At 37.6% G+C, this 18,970-nt stretch overlaps 1 protein-coding gene across 1 annotated transcript in view; it reads right to left on the reverse strand.

Moving 5' to 3' along the window:
- Positions 1 to 15,158: 15,158 nt before the first annotated feature.
- NXPH2 (neurexophilin 2) overlaps positions 15,159 to 18,970 on the reverse strand; it is a 109,004-nt gene continuing 105,192 nt past the window's right edge. Inside the window, exon 2 of the mRNA XM_055261976.2 lies at positions 15,159 to 17,670. Coding sequence (XP_055117951.1) covers positions 16,927 to 17,670 — 744 coding nt within the window. The 3' untranslated portion in view covers positions 15,159 to 16,926. The remainder of the gene's footprint in view (positions 17,671 to 18,970) is intronic.

Consider the following 18,970-nt stretch of genomic DNA (forward strand, 5'->3'; position numbering starts at 1 on the left):
TACATTCTGAAGGATCACTGCCTGCTGCTTGAGAATGGACTGTAAGAGTCCTGGATAGAGAATGAGAGCTGGTTGGGAGGCACTCATCCAGGCCAGAGGGGATGTGGTTTGGAATACAGGGATACAGTGCAAATGGCAGGTCCAAATAGGGCTCGTATTTGGATTGGATATGAGGTGTCAGAAAAAGAGCAGTAAAGCATGACTCAAAGTTTTGGGGGCTGAGCAAATGGAAAGATGACGAAGGCCAGTATATGACCAGACTTTGGATGTAGGACTGGAGTTTGAACTTGGACCTGTTCAGGTTGAAATGCTTACTGTGAATCTACACGGAGATGATGAATAGACAGTGGGATCTATGGGTCTGGGGTTCAGGTGAGAGATCCTCTTTGTTTTAGCCCTGGACATGGCTGTTCAAGAAATTTGGGGAAACTAGAAGTCTTAGAAGGTTAAGATACTGTTGAACATGATGCACTCAAAGGCCTGCAGACTTAAGGACTATTTAAAACTTCTTTAAGCACCTAGAGGCACAGGCTTTCTTTCTTTTAATGAAACGGAATTTCGAAAATAGCTTAAAACTAGTTTTACCTAATTAATAAAAATGACTCAACAAATATGACACCGATATTCTATTGCCTGATTTTCTGGGGAAGACCTTCTAGCTGACAATTTAATGCAGAAACAAAAACGAATAAACCAAAACAAAAACAAATTATAGCATATAAAACTATAGAGGGTCTTATAAAATGTAAAGCATATTATAAAATTTTCTACAAAAAATTAGAATAATACCTTGTGGAGAACCCAAGTGTGGCAGTTTTTATTGAAATGGTGGAAGAGTGAGATGGTTAGCAAAGACACCATCCTGGTGAGTAACGTTTAGAAAACCATTTCCCAGTTGACATCTGAGAGGCACATTTTTCTCATACCTACGAATCTGGATTTTCTGTTCATTTTTTTTTTAAATTGAATCCCAATAATGGCGCCTCACACTCTGAATAACACACCTTAAGGGACACTATTTTCTTCCCGTCTGGTTTTCTCCATTTGCTGCTACCTGCCTCAAACCCATTCAAACTCTGCCTTCTTTGCCTTGTTTTGTCCCATGAGATTCTATTTATTTATTTATTTATTTATTTATTTATTTATTTATTTATATTTTGAGATTGAGTCTTGCCTTGTCATCTAGGCTGGAGTACAGTGGCATGATCTTGGCTCACTGCAACCTCCACCTCCCGGCTTCAAGCAGTTCTCCTGCCTCAGCCTCCCGAGTAGCTGGGTTTACAGGTATATGCCACCACACCCAGCTAATTTTTTATTTGTAGTAGAGATGGGGTTTTGCCATGTTGGCCAGGCTGGTCTCGAACTCCTCACCTTATGTGATCCACCCACCTCAGCCTCCCAAAGTGCTGGGATTACAGGTGTGAGCCACCGTGCCCAGCCTTGTCCCATGAGATTCTGACCTCTACATATTACACCTTGTGGTCTCCATTGCTTATTGGCTCATGGTTGGATTGATTAGTGGACGGCACCAACAGATTAGAAGGCAGGAGGAGAGAAAAGTGGCAGCGTTTCTTTCTCTCTTTTCTCCTTGCTCCTAGCTGAGGTTCTGGTAGTGCAGGATGTGTTTTGAAATCCCTGATGGCTGCAGTTCTTGTCTGTCATCACCTCTCCCATAGTTCCATCTCACTGAGCTTTTGTAATGCTGTTTCCTTCCTTTCTCCTTCAAGCCTGGGGTAGTGAGGACTTCCTATGGATGACTTCCCTGGATGTCTCAACAACTCTTGGTAGTTACCCTACTCTTGCAATTCCTCTGTATATAGACCCTTTATTAAATTTCTTTCAAAATACCTCTTCAGGGTATCGTCTGTTCCTGCTGGAATACTGACCAATACATCAGCTAAGCTTTTAAAGAACCATTTGACAGGTGAACTCTTATTAATTCTATAATTATGGCCCTTAATAGATGCACCCAGAACATTGTGTCTCTACTGAACTAAACTAAACATAAGTTATTGAGCATACCAGGGGTCACTTTAGTTAGTACTAGGGAGAAACAATGAACAAAAACAATGAAGGGCCTGGCCGCTGTGGCTCATGCCTGTAATCCCCACATTTTGGGAGGTTGACGTGGGTGGATTACTTGAGGTCAGGAGTTTGAGACCAGCCTGGCCAACATGGTGAAACCCTGTCTCAACTAAAAATAAAAAATTAGCCAGGTGTGTTGGCACATGCTTGTAATCCTAGCTACTCAAGAGGCTGAGGCAGGAGAATAATTCGAACCTGGGAGGCAGAGGTTGCAGTGAGCTATCTCACCACTGCATTCCAGCTTGGGCAACAAAGTAAGACTCTGTCTCTAAGTAAATAAATACAAACAAAAACAATGAAGAAGAAATCCACAATCTGAGGAAGCCGGAAGCCCAGCCCCTTGTTTATATAACTTATGTACCCATTATTTATCATGCATCAACACTGTACCCTTACCCTGGACAGATATCTTGTAACTAAAGTTGTATCTCAAGTCAACATCTTGTATGTAGCACGTGGTCTTCAGACACAGCTATTCTGCCATGTTATATTCATTACCATCTTATAAGAAAGTCAAGTAAAAATAATATTCAGTTATAATTATTTTTGGTTTCATTGACATGTCCTTGAACTAAGGTGCTAACACTCATCATGGAACCCCCTATGTTGATACTCAAACAGAATCGGTATGAGAGTCAGTTTGAGAAGATTTGGGGATAAAAGAGTTAAGAATTTCCAATTGGGTAACACCAAGATGTATTTTGAAATGTTCCCCTTCACTGTTTCTTACATAATTATATTATTTGTGAGTGAGTTAATTGCCTGATCTCCCTCTGTCCCTCACTACTGTGAACAGAAAGATAATCATTTTTTCTATGCAGTTGATAGGGTTTTATTATATTGAGTTAGAAAAGACCTGAACAAACAACGCCTTCCTGATTTTTGCCAAAAAGAAAGGCTGCCGTTTATTTCTTAACTACAGTTGTTATTTTTGGTAAATGTCCTCAATAAATAATCATGCTTTATTGCCAAATAACTTTATTTACTTCCTTTGGCATACATTTTGGAAATAGTTTGTTCTGTAGAATACATCAGAAAATAGCCTTGCTGAAAGCTGGGCAATTGATGGGTGCTTTGTGAAGAGTTTGTTTGGGGAAGGGTAGCTATCTAGTTTCTTCTGCCTTAGAATGATTTTCAAATCCAAACTATTCCAACTATGCTTTGTGCAATAAACTGTTGCACACTATTTATGAGTTGGTGAGAATTAAAAATAACCTCTGTTAAATGTTACTCACCTGACTTTGGTAGACTTGTCTCAGCAGAATTTTCTTTCACATCATCAATTTATATGACTGTGCAAAATTCTGTTGCATAGAAGTGCCTCAATATTTTTAACAATCCTATCTGAAAACTTCAGTTGTTTCTAACATGTCCATGTTAATGCTCATGCTCCAGAGAGTATCCTCATCACTTAATCTTTATGCTTATCTATGACTGGCTTCTTAGCAATGCAGCAGCTGGGTCAAAGAATAAGCAAAGCCTGTAAGGCTTTTGAAAATATTGCCAAATTCTCTTTGAGAAAGCGGACTATGAGAAAGTTTGCTTTCTTCCATACCTTTCAACTTGGTCAATATTTTTTAAATTTTCAATTTGTTAGGTGAAAAACAAACCTTCATTTGCATTAATTTGACAATAGTGAGGGCAAAAGCTTTTCACATATTTACTAACCATTTATCTTCCTCACCCTTCCTTCCACCCTCTGTCTTGAGCTCTTTCCCTTCTTACTCCCTCCATCCTATAATTTCTCCCTCCTCTCCTTCCTCCCCCCATCCGTTCCTTCTTTCCTTTCTTCTTCCCTTGAATGACAGGCTCATGCTTGTGGTTCAACTGTAACTTGCTTCCCCAATATCCATCCCCTGCTTCTTTTTTAGTGAAAATACTTCAGTTTTATTCAGGGCTGTCATCTGTCAAATTAAATGACAACAACAACTGAATTTCTCAGCCTACCTTGCAGCTAGGGTTGGCCATATGGCACAGTTCTAGCTAATGAGAACTGGAAGTTGCCAAGAGGAACTTTGGGGAAAGCCCTTTAAAATGAGGGTGGATATGCCAGCTTGTTTCATTTTGCTTTTGCCCTGTGTCTCTTCCTTCTGCCTGATATAAGACTGCATTTTTGCTGCAGGTTGTCACCATCAAGTGAGAGGGGGATAAAAGCCACCTGCTAAGGCTGGCACAGCAGGAAAAGCCTGGCCCCTGTCGGCAAGACTACGTCATGATGCTTCCGTAACAACTCCAGACAGCTTACCCCCAGACTTATATTACCCGCAAAAAATAAAAACTTTGTAGCTTAAATCATCCTAAGTTGGGTTTTCTGTTGGGTGCAGCTAATATAATGTTCTCTGTCTATATTATTGTGGAGAATATATTTTGATTATTGACTAGAAGGGGTCTTTAGACTTAAAGGGTATTAACACTTTATTTAATGAGTGCTGCCACTTTCCAGTTTTTCTTTTCTTTTTGCCTTTTTATTTGTGGCCTGTTCTGATACTTTAAAAATTTAGTTGTCAAATTTATTGGTGTTTTGTTTAATGGCTCCTGCTTTGGTGATGTATTTGGAAAGACCTGTTTTTTTGAGACAGAGTCTTGCTCTGTCACCCAGTCTGGAGTGAGGTGGCATTATCTCAGCTCACTGCAACCTCTGCCTCCCAGGCTCAAGTGATTCTCCTGCCTTAGCCTCCTGAGTAGCTGGGACTACAGGCACGCACCAACGTGCCGGGCTAATTTTGTATTTTTAGTAGAGATGGGGTTTCACCATATTGGGCAGGCTGGTCTCGAACTCCTGACCTTACGATCTGCTTGCCTCGCCCTCTCAAAGTGCCGGGATTACAAGCGTGAACTACCAGGTCAGGCCAGAAAGCCCTTTTATAAATTTATATGATTATTCATTTTTACTTTTACATGATCTTTTAAGAAATTTAGTTATCAAATGTATCAGTCTTTTGTTTTATGGCTTCCACTTTAGTGTTGAATATGGAAAGATCTTTAATAAATTTACATGATTATTCATTTATGCTTTTATGTGATTATTCACTCACATTTTCCTTAAAAATTTGGTTTTATTTATTTATTTATTTATCTATTTATTTTGAGACAGTCTCGCTCTGTCGCCCAGGCTGGGGTGCAGTGGCGTGATCTCAGCTCACTACAAGCTCCGCCTCCCGGGTTCACACCATTCTAGTGCCTCAGCCTCCAGAGTAGCTAATTTTTTGTATTTTTTTTTTAGTAGAGATGGGCTTTCACTGTGTTGGCCAGGATGGTCTCGATTTCCTGACCTCGTGATCTGCCCGCCTCAGCCTCCCAAAGTGCTGGGATTACAAGCGTGAGCCACCACGCCTGGCCTGGTTTTATTTTTTATATATACTAAACTAGAATGGCATATGCACTGACTCCCCTTCCCATACCCACGCAGACTCTGCTAATCGATTATGCCACTCATTCTTAGTGAGCAACAATGTAGGCTGCAAATCTATTTTTACAAGCCACTTTAAATGCTTTCTTGGACAGATGGAGTGTAAGTAAATAAGCAGTTGTAGACTGATCTACTGTTATCTTTAATAATATTGGTAAAGCACCACTGGGGGCAAACAACCTACTAATATTTCACAGGCTGGAAAAGAAGCTGAGAGGAAATCTTTTATTTTTTCTTTAATTGTGTAACTTCCAGTCTAAACAGAAAGTCAGTACAATTCAAATGACGATATCCTTCAAATGACAAAATTACTGATCCACCTAAAGGAATCAGCAACAATTATTTAGACAGACACATACGCTTTTTTTTTTTTTTTGACCTCTTAGTTTTACAATATAGGGTGGTGTTGGGTACTCTAAATGTTTATGGAGGATTGGCGCTTGCAGTATTCATAATAGTGTCAATTTAATTGGAAAGGCTTAAGGAAGAGATGACTTTTTCTTTGCAAAACAGCTCAGAAGTAGGAAGTAGTTATTCATGAGTTAAAAGTAATACACGTCTTCAGGTAACAAAATCTTTTTCAGAAGGACGTGAGGAGCCAAAAGTAAGGGGAATATCAAGAGTAGACCCAGGAAATAAATTATCAAGAGCATGGTATTTGGGAGTGATGCAGATGTTTTCCTTGACTGTCAGTTTGGCCCATTCCCTTCATTCTCCCTCTTGTAAACTTGGCCTCCTATTTAACACACCACATGCTGATGCCTATTACGACTTTTCCTCTCGCTTTTTGCTTAAAATGGCAAACAAAGGGGCACTGCAAGTATAGCTGCACATACAATTTAAAGGAAATATTTTTTAAAAATATGTATTCCATAATTGCTTTCAGGGCTTAATTTATATTATTGGGTCCTGAAAGGAAATGCTTAGGCAACCTCTAAAACCTTCCTTCTAGTCTGCCACTTTGCTACTAACTGAAGATGAGTGGCTGGCTGCTCTGATGTTATTGATGGTGATACCACAGCATAAAGTAGGAAGAAATAAATGGGACTGGGCTTTACTGGTTTAACCTCCAGAAGAATCATGGAGCTAAGAAAAGAGGTTGTGGGAGGGGATCAATAGTTGACAAATGAAAAGAGTCTCAGTCAGTTGGAAAGGGCATTTGTTTTCCCGTGACGTAGCAGAATAAATCACTTGTAGAATCCAACAACTCAGGATTGTCTTTTGCAAAATAGCACTCTCTGTTTTACGTTACCTAAAATCTTTGAGAACTATAGTGCAAAGTATTTTTCTACATTATATGACTGAGAAAGTAGAAGTACAACAATCCAAACTGATGCTAAAAGAGATGCAATTCTACTATCAGTGTCATTATCCAGATGAAGTACTTACTGTAACACACAAAATTCATGAAACGATGCTAGGTAACATGGAATCTCTTTGGTAAAATGTTATTCCTGTTTTATTGGAAGGGATTCATTTAAGTAAAGAAACTTTTAGCTTACTGGTAACATTATCTCTATGCTCATTTTGAGAAATTTTTCTGAAATTGTTATGTTTCTGTAATTCTTCATGTAAATCAAATTTATGTTTGGCTTTAGGACTCTTGATCGGCTGCATGTAACATAAGCCAATTTGAACTGCTTTTTTGGGTTATTCTACATTTTCCCTTCTCCTAGTTTCCATTTACTCTCTGCTATTGGCAAGCGGCTGGTGTGTGGTTGGTGTCTGGCCACTCTCTTGCTGTGTGCTCTGGGATGCTGAGCCCTGTGGACTCAGTCTCTTGGGTCATCATGTTGGTTGACTTCCGGTTGGGCTTGGCAGTGGGAAGGGTTGTCAAATTTGAGAGTAAGAAGAAAGAGAGATCTGGATGCTTCCTTCTTTGCTCTCATTTGAGCAGTAACTACACTCCTCGATCATAGCTCCCACCGGGATAGACAGCCTTTTCTTCACACTCTTGTTCTCGCTGGCTCTCAGAATACATTTTCTTCTCTTATCTTTGGCCTAACAATGGCAAGGGCCTTCAGCTATTGCTAATCTATGGGCCCTTCAGTGTATTTGTCAGCTGTTATTGTGACAACAAACAACTCCAACGTTTTGGTAGTTTAAAACAATAGGCATTAGTATTTTTCTCATGAAACATCAGAGCTATGGATTTGGCTGTGGCCCAGGTTCAAGTGTCTTCTCATTCTGGATCCCAGGTTGAAAGAATATGATGTTCTTTTGGTATCGGCAAAAACACAAGACAGAGCTCAACTCAAGCCCTACAAGTGCATGTAAAGCTTCTACCTGGATAGTGAAAATGTCAAGTTTACTCACATTCAAGTGGCCAAAGCATGTAACACGGTCAAACCCAAAGTCAAACCACTGGGGATGTATACTTCTCCCACAGGAGTATTAGACCATTTGAGTGACCTTTGTTTTCTGTTAGGTCTCTAATACAGTTATCTATAGAAAAAGTATTTTTAAGGAAAGCTTATTACAATGATACATAGAGCTCCTTTGCTGCACCCAAAGGAAGAAATTGCAGCCAGCCTTCAGGAATGAACCAGAATGAGAGACTGGAGTAATTTCTGGACTTGCCTTTTCTCTTCTCTGCTCCTTTCTGACTGTTTGCTTCCATTTTTCTCTTTTTGCGGGACAGCTTCACTTGCTTCTCTTACTTAGATTTTGGAAAACATTATGTCCAACATCTCGTAAGTGTAATATTCCAAGATGAACTGTCTGTTGGTCTTCACTCTAAATTCACAGAGAAGGATTCTGACTGGCCGAGTGTGGGTGAGATGCTCGTTCCCAGTGCTACAGACAGGGCACAATGGGCAAGGCCACACTGTATAAAGTAGCTGCTGGGACCCTACAATGTAACATGGATTATGCTGACGTAAAATTAAAAGTAAAGGGCAAGATTATCGACCAGGTGCCCAGCATGTCCAGACCTCTTTTTGCCGTACGTTTTCCTTTGGTGATCGCTGTTTTGTTAAGCGGCATCTACTAAGTAAAATTGGAGTTTTTTGCTTTGTTTTTTTGTTAAGTGCAATATTTATTTTCTACCTAAAAGAAATCTGGACTTTGTAATGTGAAGGCCCTTTTCTTTAAAAAAGTCTTTGATTTTCTCTGTGCAATACGCTAGATGTAAATTTTCTTTTTTTTTTAGTCCCCAAAATAAAGTTTATTAAATTTGCAGATTAATGTCTACACTAGACATTGTGCCATTGTGCTGTTTAGAGGATAAAGTGTAAGGCTATTGAGTTAACAATCAGTTTTTCATTTTGTGTGCAGGGTAAAACATGAGAAAAGGGTCTCAAATTATGATGGGAAAAATTTAGGTTAGATTCAGTTAACATCAACGCTATTGCCTTTTGGGGCCAGTTAATTCTTTGTTATGGGGGAGCTGTCCTGTGCATTGTAAGATGTTCAGCATTATCCCTAGTCTGTATCAGGGATGTCGCTGGCACGCCCCCACCCCAGCTGTGACAACTAAAACCATCTCCAGCATTGCCAACTGTCCTCTAGGAGGCAAAATTGCTACAAATTGAGAACCACTGTTTTACATCTAAAGCACAAACTCCTGCAGGTGAGGGTTCTGTGCGTTAAATTTTCAATTTCTTTTAATTATGGATGGAAAGTAGACATCTCTCTGAAGACAAGGGAGAAGTGTACCTGCAAATATGGATTTCAGCCTAGTAATGAAGATATTTGTAATGATATATCCGGTAATTTTGGAGGGAGAGATTTTGAATAAAAATAATGACATTTAATTATTTACATTGACCTTGGTATGTCTATACAATATAAAAGTAATTGGTAGCAAAAAAATAATACTAAGAGTATTGTAGTTTAAAGTTCTTATCTTCCTTTACTGCTCATAATCTGTGTGATATAAACAACACTGTGAGACAGTTATTATAACTCCATTTTGCAGGTAAGTAAACTGAAACTCAAAGAGGTTGAGTAACTGGCTTAAATTCATAGCGCTATTAAATGGCAGATTCAAGACGTAAATCCAGGTTGGATTAACTCCAAAGACTGTGCTCATTTGTAAATTATCTAGGATGGTGGCCGACCAGAGTAGGCATCAATAAATATTAGCTTCTTTTCTCTGTAAAGTTTCTTTCACTTCTATAATGCTATGATTTGCATGGTTCTTTCATAAAGTGAGTGGAGTGGGATTATGATAATGATAGGTTCTATTTGCCAAAATGGATGTCACAGGGACTCTGAGAATGAGTTGGCTTCCCAGATTCTACTGGGAGTGGGATCTGAGCTTAATCTTCCTAAAACAGATTTGTTATTGAAAAACATTTTTTTTAAAAATTTTCTTAGAGAAAGGGTCTTGCCCTGTCACTCACGCTGGGATGCAGTGGTGCAATCAGAGCTCATGGCAATCTTGAACTCCTGGGTTCAAGTGGTCCTCCTGCCTCAGCCTCCTAAGTAGCTAGGACTACAGGTGTGCACCACCACATCCAGCTAATTTGTTAATTTTTTTTTTTTTTTTTTTTTTGTTGGTAGAGGTCTCACTATGTTGCTTAGGCTGGTCTGGAACTCCTAGCTTCAATCAATACTTTTCCCTTGGTCTCCCAAAGTGCTGGGATTACAGGCATAAACAACCACTCCCAGCTTGTACTTTCTGTTTTGACCCACCAAGTTTTGCAAAATTGTGTTTCAGGGACTAGAATAATTATATTGGACTTCTCTTTATCCCAGGGTAGATAACAAGAAAGAAGGTAGAGGGCATCCCATTATTCACACAATCCTGGGGGTATTCCATTTGTGACTTCATATCCAGCCATGCACTATTTTCCACATAGTTTTCTCAGCAAGTGTTCTTAGTGCCTTTTTATTCTAGTCAAAAGTTTTAAATATCAGATATAATGTTGTATTTATTACATTACCACATAGTACATGATTGCAACTCCATAAAAACTCCATACACACAGACACACACACACACATATACACAAAACTACATATATACACATAGATACACATACAAACACATCCATATATAGATAAAACTGAGAAGAAAAACATAGAACAAATATATTTAATTTATTAGTAATGGGATTATAGGTAGTATTTTTAAATCAAAATTTTCTTTTTTTTTAACATTTAAAAGCGATGTATTTAAAGGAAACAATAACGAATTAGTGTGTCACAATGCTTCAACTAGCTAGAATACACACAAAATGGAGCATCCCAGGCAATGGAAGGAAACATTCATAATAATTTAAAATACCTCAAAAACCCATGCCTGTAATCCCAGCTACTCGGGAAGCTGAGGCAGGAGAATTGCTTGAACCTGGGAGACAGGGGTTACAGTGAGCCGAGATTGCACCACTGTACTCCAGTCTGAGTGACAGAGTGAGACTTCATCTCAAAATAAATAAATAAAAATAAAACACTTAAAAAAACCTATAATTTAAAAAAATATATATTTTTATTGATACCTGATCTTTGTACATATTTATGGGGTACGTGTGATATTTTATTATGCGGATAGAATACATAACGATCAGGTCAGAATATTTAAGGTATCACCTTGAGTATTTACCATTCCTTTGTGTTGGGAACATTTCACGTCCTCTCTTTAGGTGTAGTCACCCTATCCTGCTATAGAACATTAAAACTTATTCCTTCTCTGTAACTGTATGTGCCCATTAACCAAGCCCTCTCATCACCTCCAATACCCGTTCCAGCCTCAGATAACTATCAAACTACATCTTCACCTTCATGAGATCAACTTTTTTTTTTTTTTTTTTAACTGCCACTGAGAACACAAAGCATACTAATTTGTCTCTGCCAGGATAGACAAGAAATGTATACTCTGGCTTGTCTCTGGAGAAGGGCACAGGGTAGCTATGGAAAAGAAGTAGGAAGGAGGCCTTCCTCTGTATACCATTTTGGTACCTTTTGAATTAGAAATTAATGTAGTGCATTACCAACAAGAAGAAAGATAGAAAAAAATGTATACTCGTCTTCCTTGCCTTAGTACGGGAACTGGAATTAGCATGATTCTTGAATTTTTGTTTCCTTATCTTAAGAATTCTCCACCTCTATTTTATATGGATCTTTTGGAAAACACACGTATTTAAGTAAACAACTTCCCTACATATCCTTCAATGCAGTTTAATACCATATATATGACACTTTTTAAGGTAACAGCTTTATCTGGGCATTGTGAAACATTCAGAAAGTATAAAATATGGAGAACCTATTTTTTAGGTGATGGAACACAAAAACAAGTATAAGTAATAGGCCAAACTCAAAGCTGTGCACATTAATTACTGCAATGCCTAGCATAGACTCAAACACACAATTCAACTAGACAAAGATCAGAGTGTGCAAGAGTATATAGATAGAGAAGATTTTGTGCAATGTTGTTGTTAGGTCATGCCAAGCTGCAGTAACCCGTTCATCCTAATATTTTAATGATTAAAGAACAATGTATTGGCTTATCTCTCATATAGCAGTCCAGGGTATGTTTGGGGTTAGTTGAGTGACCCTTTTCCATTATCAGAAAAGTATTCAAACTGGGGATTGCTTTGTCTCTACCAATGTGTCCTCAGGGCATCTATCCCAGTCAGCCGAAGGGAAAGGAACACAGAGAAGCATGGGAACACTCTTGGGTGAGTCCACTCCTAAAAGTGCACACACCCTTTCCTCTCACACTCCACTAGCTGGGGCTCAGCAACAAGGCCACACCACGCTACATGAGATGCAGGGCTAGCCACACAGTTGACTTTCCCATTGCAATAGAAAAGTAGAATGGATTTTGGTGGACAGCTGGGAGTTTCTATCCCAGATATGGAACATCAGTGATTTTTAGGAATAAAGAAGATGACGAATGTCTTTGCCTAGGCAGGAAAAAGAGTAAATATAACAAGACCATCAAACCTAGCCAGGACTCCATTTCTTTAGCTGATAAAGAAAACTTATTCTAGATGTTTTCTAAAATTGTTTCTGGTTTTTAAATTCCTGTGCTTCTGAGAGCTAACATTCTGTGGGTATTGAATTCAGCTGAAGCAAGGTGCTCATGTTTGAAATGGTGCAAGATAACTCTTATGATGTGGGTAGAGCGGGTCTTGAATAATCAATGTATTTTACTGGAGATTTTTTTAAAAAATCAAGCAACAGATACTGATCAAGTACCTACTTGTGATGGTTAATTTTGTGTCAACTTGACTGGGTGAAAGATACCCATATAGCTGGTAAAACATTATTTCTAGGGGTGTGAGGGTGTTTCTGGAAGAGATGAGCATTTAAATCAGTACACTGAGTAAAGAAGATCCACCCTTAGCAATATGGGTAGGCACCATCCTATCTAGTGAGGGCCTGGATAGAACACAAAGGTGAAGGAACAGCAAGTTTGCTCTCATTCTCTTGCTGAGCTGGGATGTCCATATTCTCCTGCCCTTGGACATTGGAACTCCTAGTCTCGGGCCTTTGACCTTGAACCATGAGCTTTCCTGGTTCTCCAGCTTGCAGAGGGTATATGATTGAACTTCTTAGCCTCCATAATTGTGTGGACAAATTCTCTCCATGCATGAGGATAATACATCTTCTCATACATTTTTCTACATGTCATATTGGTTCCATTTCTCTGGAGAACCTTGACTAACATATGATACACTTTACCAGGTGCTGTGGAGAACACAAAAGAGTTAACTCATTATTTTAGATAATAGATTAAGTACTACAGATGCACCTCAACTTATCACGGGGTCTTGATAAACCCATTGTACTTTGAAAATCCTAAATTAAAAATGCATTTAATATACCTAATCTACTGATCATCACAGCTCAGCCTAGCCTACCTTTAATGTGCTCAGACACATCAGCCTATAACTATAAGGTAAAATAATCTAACTCAAAGCCTATTTTATAATAATGTGGTGAATATTTCATGTAATTTATTGAATACTTTACTGAAAGTGAAAAACAGAATGGTTGTACGAGTACTCAAAATGCTGTTTCTACTGAATGCGTATGGCTATTGCAACATCGTAAAGTCAAAAAATTGTAAGTTGAACCATCGTATATCAGGGACTGTCTGTATTTATAGGACAGCTGAGTTGAATGTAGAGAAGGGAAGTTTAAAAATGAAGCAGAATGGGATATGTTCCTAGGATTCCAGACCTCACAATACGGGGTAGGAGATTGGGGTGAAGATGAAATGATCTTTGAGTATCATCTATAAGACTTTTCTGAAGAAAAAAGAATCTCAAATATGAACTTGTTTTCCTGATTTGTCTCTTGCAATTGGCAATATTAAGTTGTCATTCATTGAGAGTTCTGATTAATCAACATTGAGTTTACTTTAGTTTCACTGCAAGTAAGAATGCACGACTCCATCCTCTATATTTTACAGGCCAGTTAATTAATGTAAAATTCTTTATGAGGTGAAATCAAACCTTTAGGCAATCAAGATATTCCCCAAAACATACCAAATCCTATGAAAATACATTCTCAGGTGACAAAAGCACCTGAAAACTACCCAATGTAGTGTTCTACTGCTGTTAATTCTTACCCAGTCATATTGCTAATGTATTCCAGGACTCTTATCTTTGGATATAAGGATTTAACCTAACTTACTTTGGATTTATCCTGACTTACTTATCTGTAGTTTCAGTTTTTAAAAAATTTGTGATCACAGATAAATTATTATCCAAAATATTTTAGGGGGAGGTTATTTCCACCGTTTTCAGGTTCAGTTTTGGCTACTGGGTCCTGTCTTGTTATAAACTCATTGCAATTATTTTTGTTGTCTTGAATACGTGCTTCAATTTACCTTTCTTACGTAACGCAAGAGCTGGGACTAGGAGTCAAGAGAAATGCATTTCAGTTGGGTTTGCCATTTACTAGTAGGCACATCATTACCTTGATGGGGACTTGGGTTTTCCTGTCTGTCAAATAAGAGGATTAAGAAGGTAGTATAGGTTGCACTCTCTTTGAAATATTACTCTTCTGTATGTTAATATGTCTATACGTTTAAAAGTTCTGTTGCTTTAGTTTTTAAACAGTTTGTGACTGAGTGCAAAATTAGCTTCCATGAATGCCCTTTTTCTCAATAGCAGTACTAAAGGGCAAAAAATGGTTTTGGAAACGTGTGTATTTGCATGCTTAAGTGGGCTCTGATTTATATTGTGCCAAGTACCATTACTGACAATTAGGTATGCTTTGAAATGAAATTATGACTTAGAAATATATGTGGCATATATTCTACTCCAACTTACAAACAAGCTTATGGGAAACTTTAAAAAAATTCCACAAATCCTGCTAACATCTAAGAACTATATAAATCAATTTATAGGTTTTTTTTTTTTAGCATAGAAATAATGTTCACATCTCTCAACTTTTGAACATCAGATAGTTTTAAACTTCATTATTTCATGTCAAAACAATAATAATCATATGGCAGCTCACAAGTAGGGTTCTTTCTTACTAGATGCCATGCTATGTACAAAATGTTTTATGTGAGTTATTCTTTTGCCCTACTTTAAAATCTCCACAGCCAAGCTGCCTATTTAACATGTATCTAAGGGAAACCTTCATGTTCAATTGGTATCTCACACACACACACACACACACACACACATGTGCACAGAATAAGCCCTTGTGAGGAACAGAAACAAGGAGAACAGAGTCTTTAAAAAATAACCACCCAGGATTAATGTGACAGATCTAGCAAATTCTTTTTATTTACATAGAAATGTGTACACATACTTTCTCTGTACACAGAAAATTCTAAGTATATATATACATACATGATTCCCACATATTTTACAATAAGTAATATTTTACTCTTGTTTCTAGGTGAAAATAAAAAGGTGTCTCAAAATATTAATCACCAACCACAAAATTACAAAAACACGTGGTGAACTCAGAGCAAGAACTTCAAGCCTGTACTACCGCACACTAAGCTTAGTACAATGTTTACAAAAGACAAAAATTGAACACTGCAGATATTGCCAGTAAAAGGAAAGAAATGAAGATATAAAATAGAGAACAGAGCTTTTGGTTTTTTGAACAGTGTGGTAAGAGTATTTCTTGTTGTTTAGGACTTCTCTTCCTTTAGTCCTGAATTTAATGTTTTACTTTAATTAATATTTTACAGATAAGAAGGGAGAAAGAAGTTAACATCTATTGTAAAAAGACCGACCATTCCATGAGCGTCCTGAGTTCTAGAAGCCTTTTTCTTGGCCAACCAGACCCCTGTTTCTGTTCTAATTTAATGATCATTCAGTTCTACTATATAGGACTGCTATTCACCCCCACAGGGAAGATGAGAAGGGCACTGACTGTGAAGTGACATTAATTTGGAAGTCATTTCAAAAGTCTAGTAAGCCAGGTATCTTGGTTGTCAGCACTTAATAATTAGAAATGTTTAAATATAACTCTCTATTTCCACACAGAGTTTGATCTCTTATTCAAATATTAACTAAATGCAAGGAGAACTTAATCTGGGAGGCTAGAAATAATGAATCCATAATCCTGAAATTTCCTCCCTCTACTTCCCACTTTTGTTTTCTATGCCAGTCTAGGAAACAAGCACTTTCTCTCAATTTCAGAGCTGTTCTACACATGTGTAAAGAATCACATTATCGAATGAATTGAATAAAGCTCTAAGCTATAGGAGGCATACAAATTTTGTTATTTTTTGATTAATTCCGCAGCATTTGAATTTATCAGAAGAGTCTAAAAGCATCGTGATTTTTGTTACTGTTGAACAAACTTATTCTCAGATTTGCTTTCCCATTACATCAGTATTCAAATTCAGGGGGAATCATAAGAATGGTGACCAACGCAGGGTTAAGTGCTTAAATCACATTCCACTCAACTCTAGCTCAGATGATAAGGAACTTGGTTCCACTGTGGCACTGTAACTTCACACACGAATTTTGAAACAAATTTTACCTTTTTTTCTCTCATATTAATAACAGCACAGATGGATGGGGGAAAAGATAGAAATATAAAAAAAAGTTCCAATGTCAAAAACACAATTCATCTATCAAATACAATCTTTTCCTTTACTGCATCTGCTATTTCTGCAGTTACCTTCCAAAACATATTTCAAAGGCAGGCTCATTTCAAGAGCAATGTTTATCACATGCATAATTTTGTTCCTTCTTGTCACATATTGCTATCATTGATGTTTCTTTCAGAGAAACAATAAGATTTCTAGAACTCAGTCATCTTGCATGAAAGTGATGGTTTCATAAACAGTTTAACTTTTTAGATAAATCTACCTACGATAGAAACAAATAAATTTCACATTTAAAGATGTCTTTTTCTTTTTTAAAATTTGAAAACCTGATAGGGAAATATTGTTCACTGCCAGAAACAAAAGGGATCCTTTATCATAAAGAGCTGGGCTTGTTTCTTGGTCATTCTAATCAAATATATATGTATCCCTCATATCCACCACAGCAGGAAGATCAGCCAGAAGATAAGTATGGGGTCTCACTATGGTAATTGTAGTCAGGGCAAACCTTTTGCACGAGTTTATAATCAACACTGTAAAAGGCAATGTAAATGCAAATGACCTTGAAGGGCTTGGAGCACAACCAAGACACATGGCTCTGAGTCTGCTCCTGGTAGCAGATCTTGGATGGGTCAAAGTTGCAGAGGGCGGTCTTTTTTGCCCGATCTGTCTTTTCATACTCAATGCGACAATTGAAAGATTTGGATTCCTTGGTCTCCAAGGTAGACTGGGGGGAAACTTCAAATTCCACCACCTTGGAGGGTGGTACCAAGCTCACTGAAACATTGCCCAGGCCTGTTGAATTATGTCGGAAATACACACTGAAGGTTCCATTTCCATGGTCAACAATTTTCCCCGTGATGAGGAGATTGAGTTTAACAGTTTTAATGTTGGAATGAAAGTCACCCCATCCAAACATTTTCTTAAATTTTCCTGTTTTTACTATTGGCCTCCGTTTAGTTCTTGTCAATGGCTCCTGAATCTCCGTGATGTTGGCCAGCCAATCCCAAAAGTTTTCCATGCTGTCTGCATACGCCATGGGGCCGGGCTTGGGCACCGGAGACTGTTTAACAAACAGGCGCAGGGGACTGATGATCCTTGAGTGCACCACGTTGCCGACCAATGTCCCTGGAGCATCTTTATCTTCCCAATCCAGCCCCTCCGTGGCATGCACCACTTCCTTACTGTCACAAAATAGCTGTTTGAAAGGAAGAAAGAGAAATAAACTTTAGGTTAGTGCCGTGACTGCGCACTCAAACTGAAGTCAAAGCGCAAGGGAAAATCTTTCAACATTATTTAGATTCTTGTTCGACAGCATCTCACACACACACAGCCGGGCTCAACAGTGTAACAAGATAAGCACTTAATTCAAGCAATGGAAAACTATGAGTATGAAAATTAAAAATGGTGAGGTTAAGAACAAAGTATTTCATTTTAATGCGTTGATGTGGTTTTAGTCTCTGTTTCCTGATCTTCACAATTCTATTTTTCCAGATTGGGGGAAGTAGTATATTTTGACTTCTCATTTGATATAATCATTAAATTGTCAACTCTTTTCTTTCAGGTGGAAGACAAAAATAGAATGCTGAATGTATCTACCAAGGAGCTAAAAACTGTCAATTATATTGATAAGTCTTTTAAGTATATTTGGAAATATTAAGGGAATTATTACGTTCAAAGGCTTATAACATGTAATTTCATAGCTTTTTATATAATTCCATCTCAAACTCTGTAACAAAAAAGACATGTGATGAGGATTAGAAAGTTCTACAAAAAGTTTTAGTTGAAAAAATATAAGTAAAAATTTAGTTGCCTTTATAAAAACAGGAAGTAATGTAGAGAGGTATATTTTGAATTAATAGGTTGTATATGAGTTAATAAATTTTATTACAACTGAATTATATACTAAAATAATTGCTAAGAAAATGTCATGTGCATTGTTTTATGGGTTCCTCAGTATTTTGGTTCAAATCATAGCCACTGAAATGTAAGACTTTATTTGCATTTGATTTTTCTTTTTATTCTTTGTATAGTATGAGTCCCCATGTTTACTAAAAATAATTTAGTTAAGTAGATATGGATTTTGAGGGACAGAATCACTATATATGATGCTGTTGCGTGGAGTGAATATTTATGGATGATTTATAAAAAGTCTGGAAAATAGAGGTTTCTAGTGGAAACACAGCCTCTTATCTCTAATGGCACAAACCACTCTTGTAATGATTCTACAGAAAACTGTCAGCATGATGAAATAGATGAGGAAAGAAGTGAGGCTGTGTTTATGTACTTTCTCTAGCCCTTTCAAACTTGGCAAAGCACTTGGTAACAATGGTTTCAGATTATTCCCAAAATTATTGCTTTCAATCCAATTTTGAAAATAAATGAAAGACATAGCCTGGATTATAAATACTGCATTTGACTAGATGGCATAGTTTGATAACATGAGGTTATCTATTGTATGTTCATAACAGTTTAGAAGCTTAAATCCCAACAGGGCT

Source organism: Symphalangus syndactylus, chromosome 22 (assembly GCF_028878055.3).
Source record: "Symphalangus syndactylus isolate Jambi chromosome 22, NHGRI_mSymSyn1-v2.1_pri, whole genome shotgun sequence".
Taxonomy (NCBI): Eukaryota; Metazoa; Chordata; class Mammalia; order Primates; family Hylobatidae; genus Symphalangus; species Symphalangus syndactylus.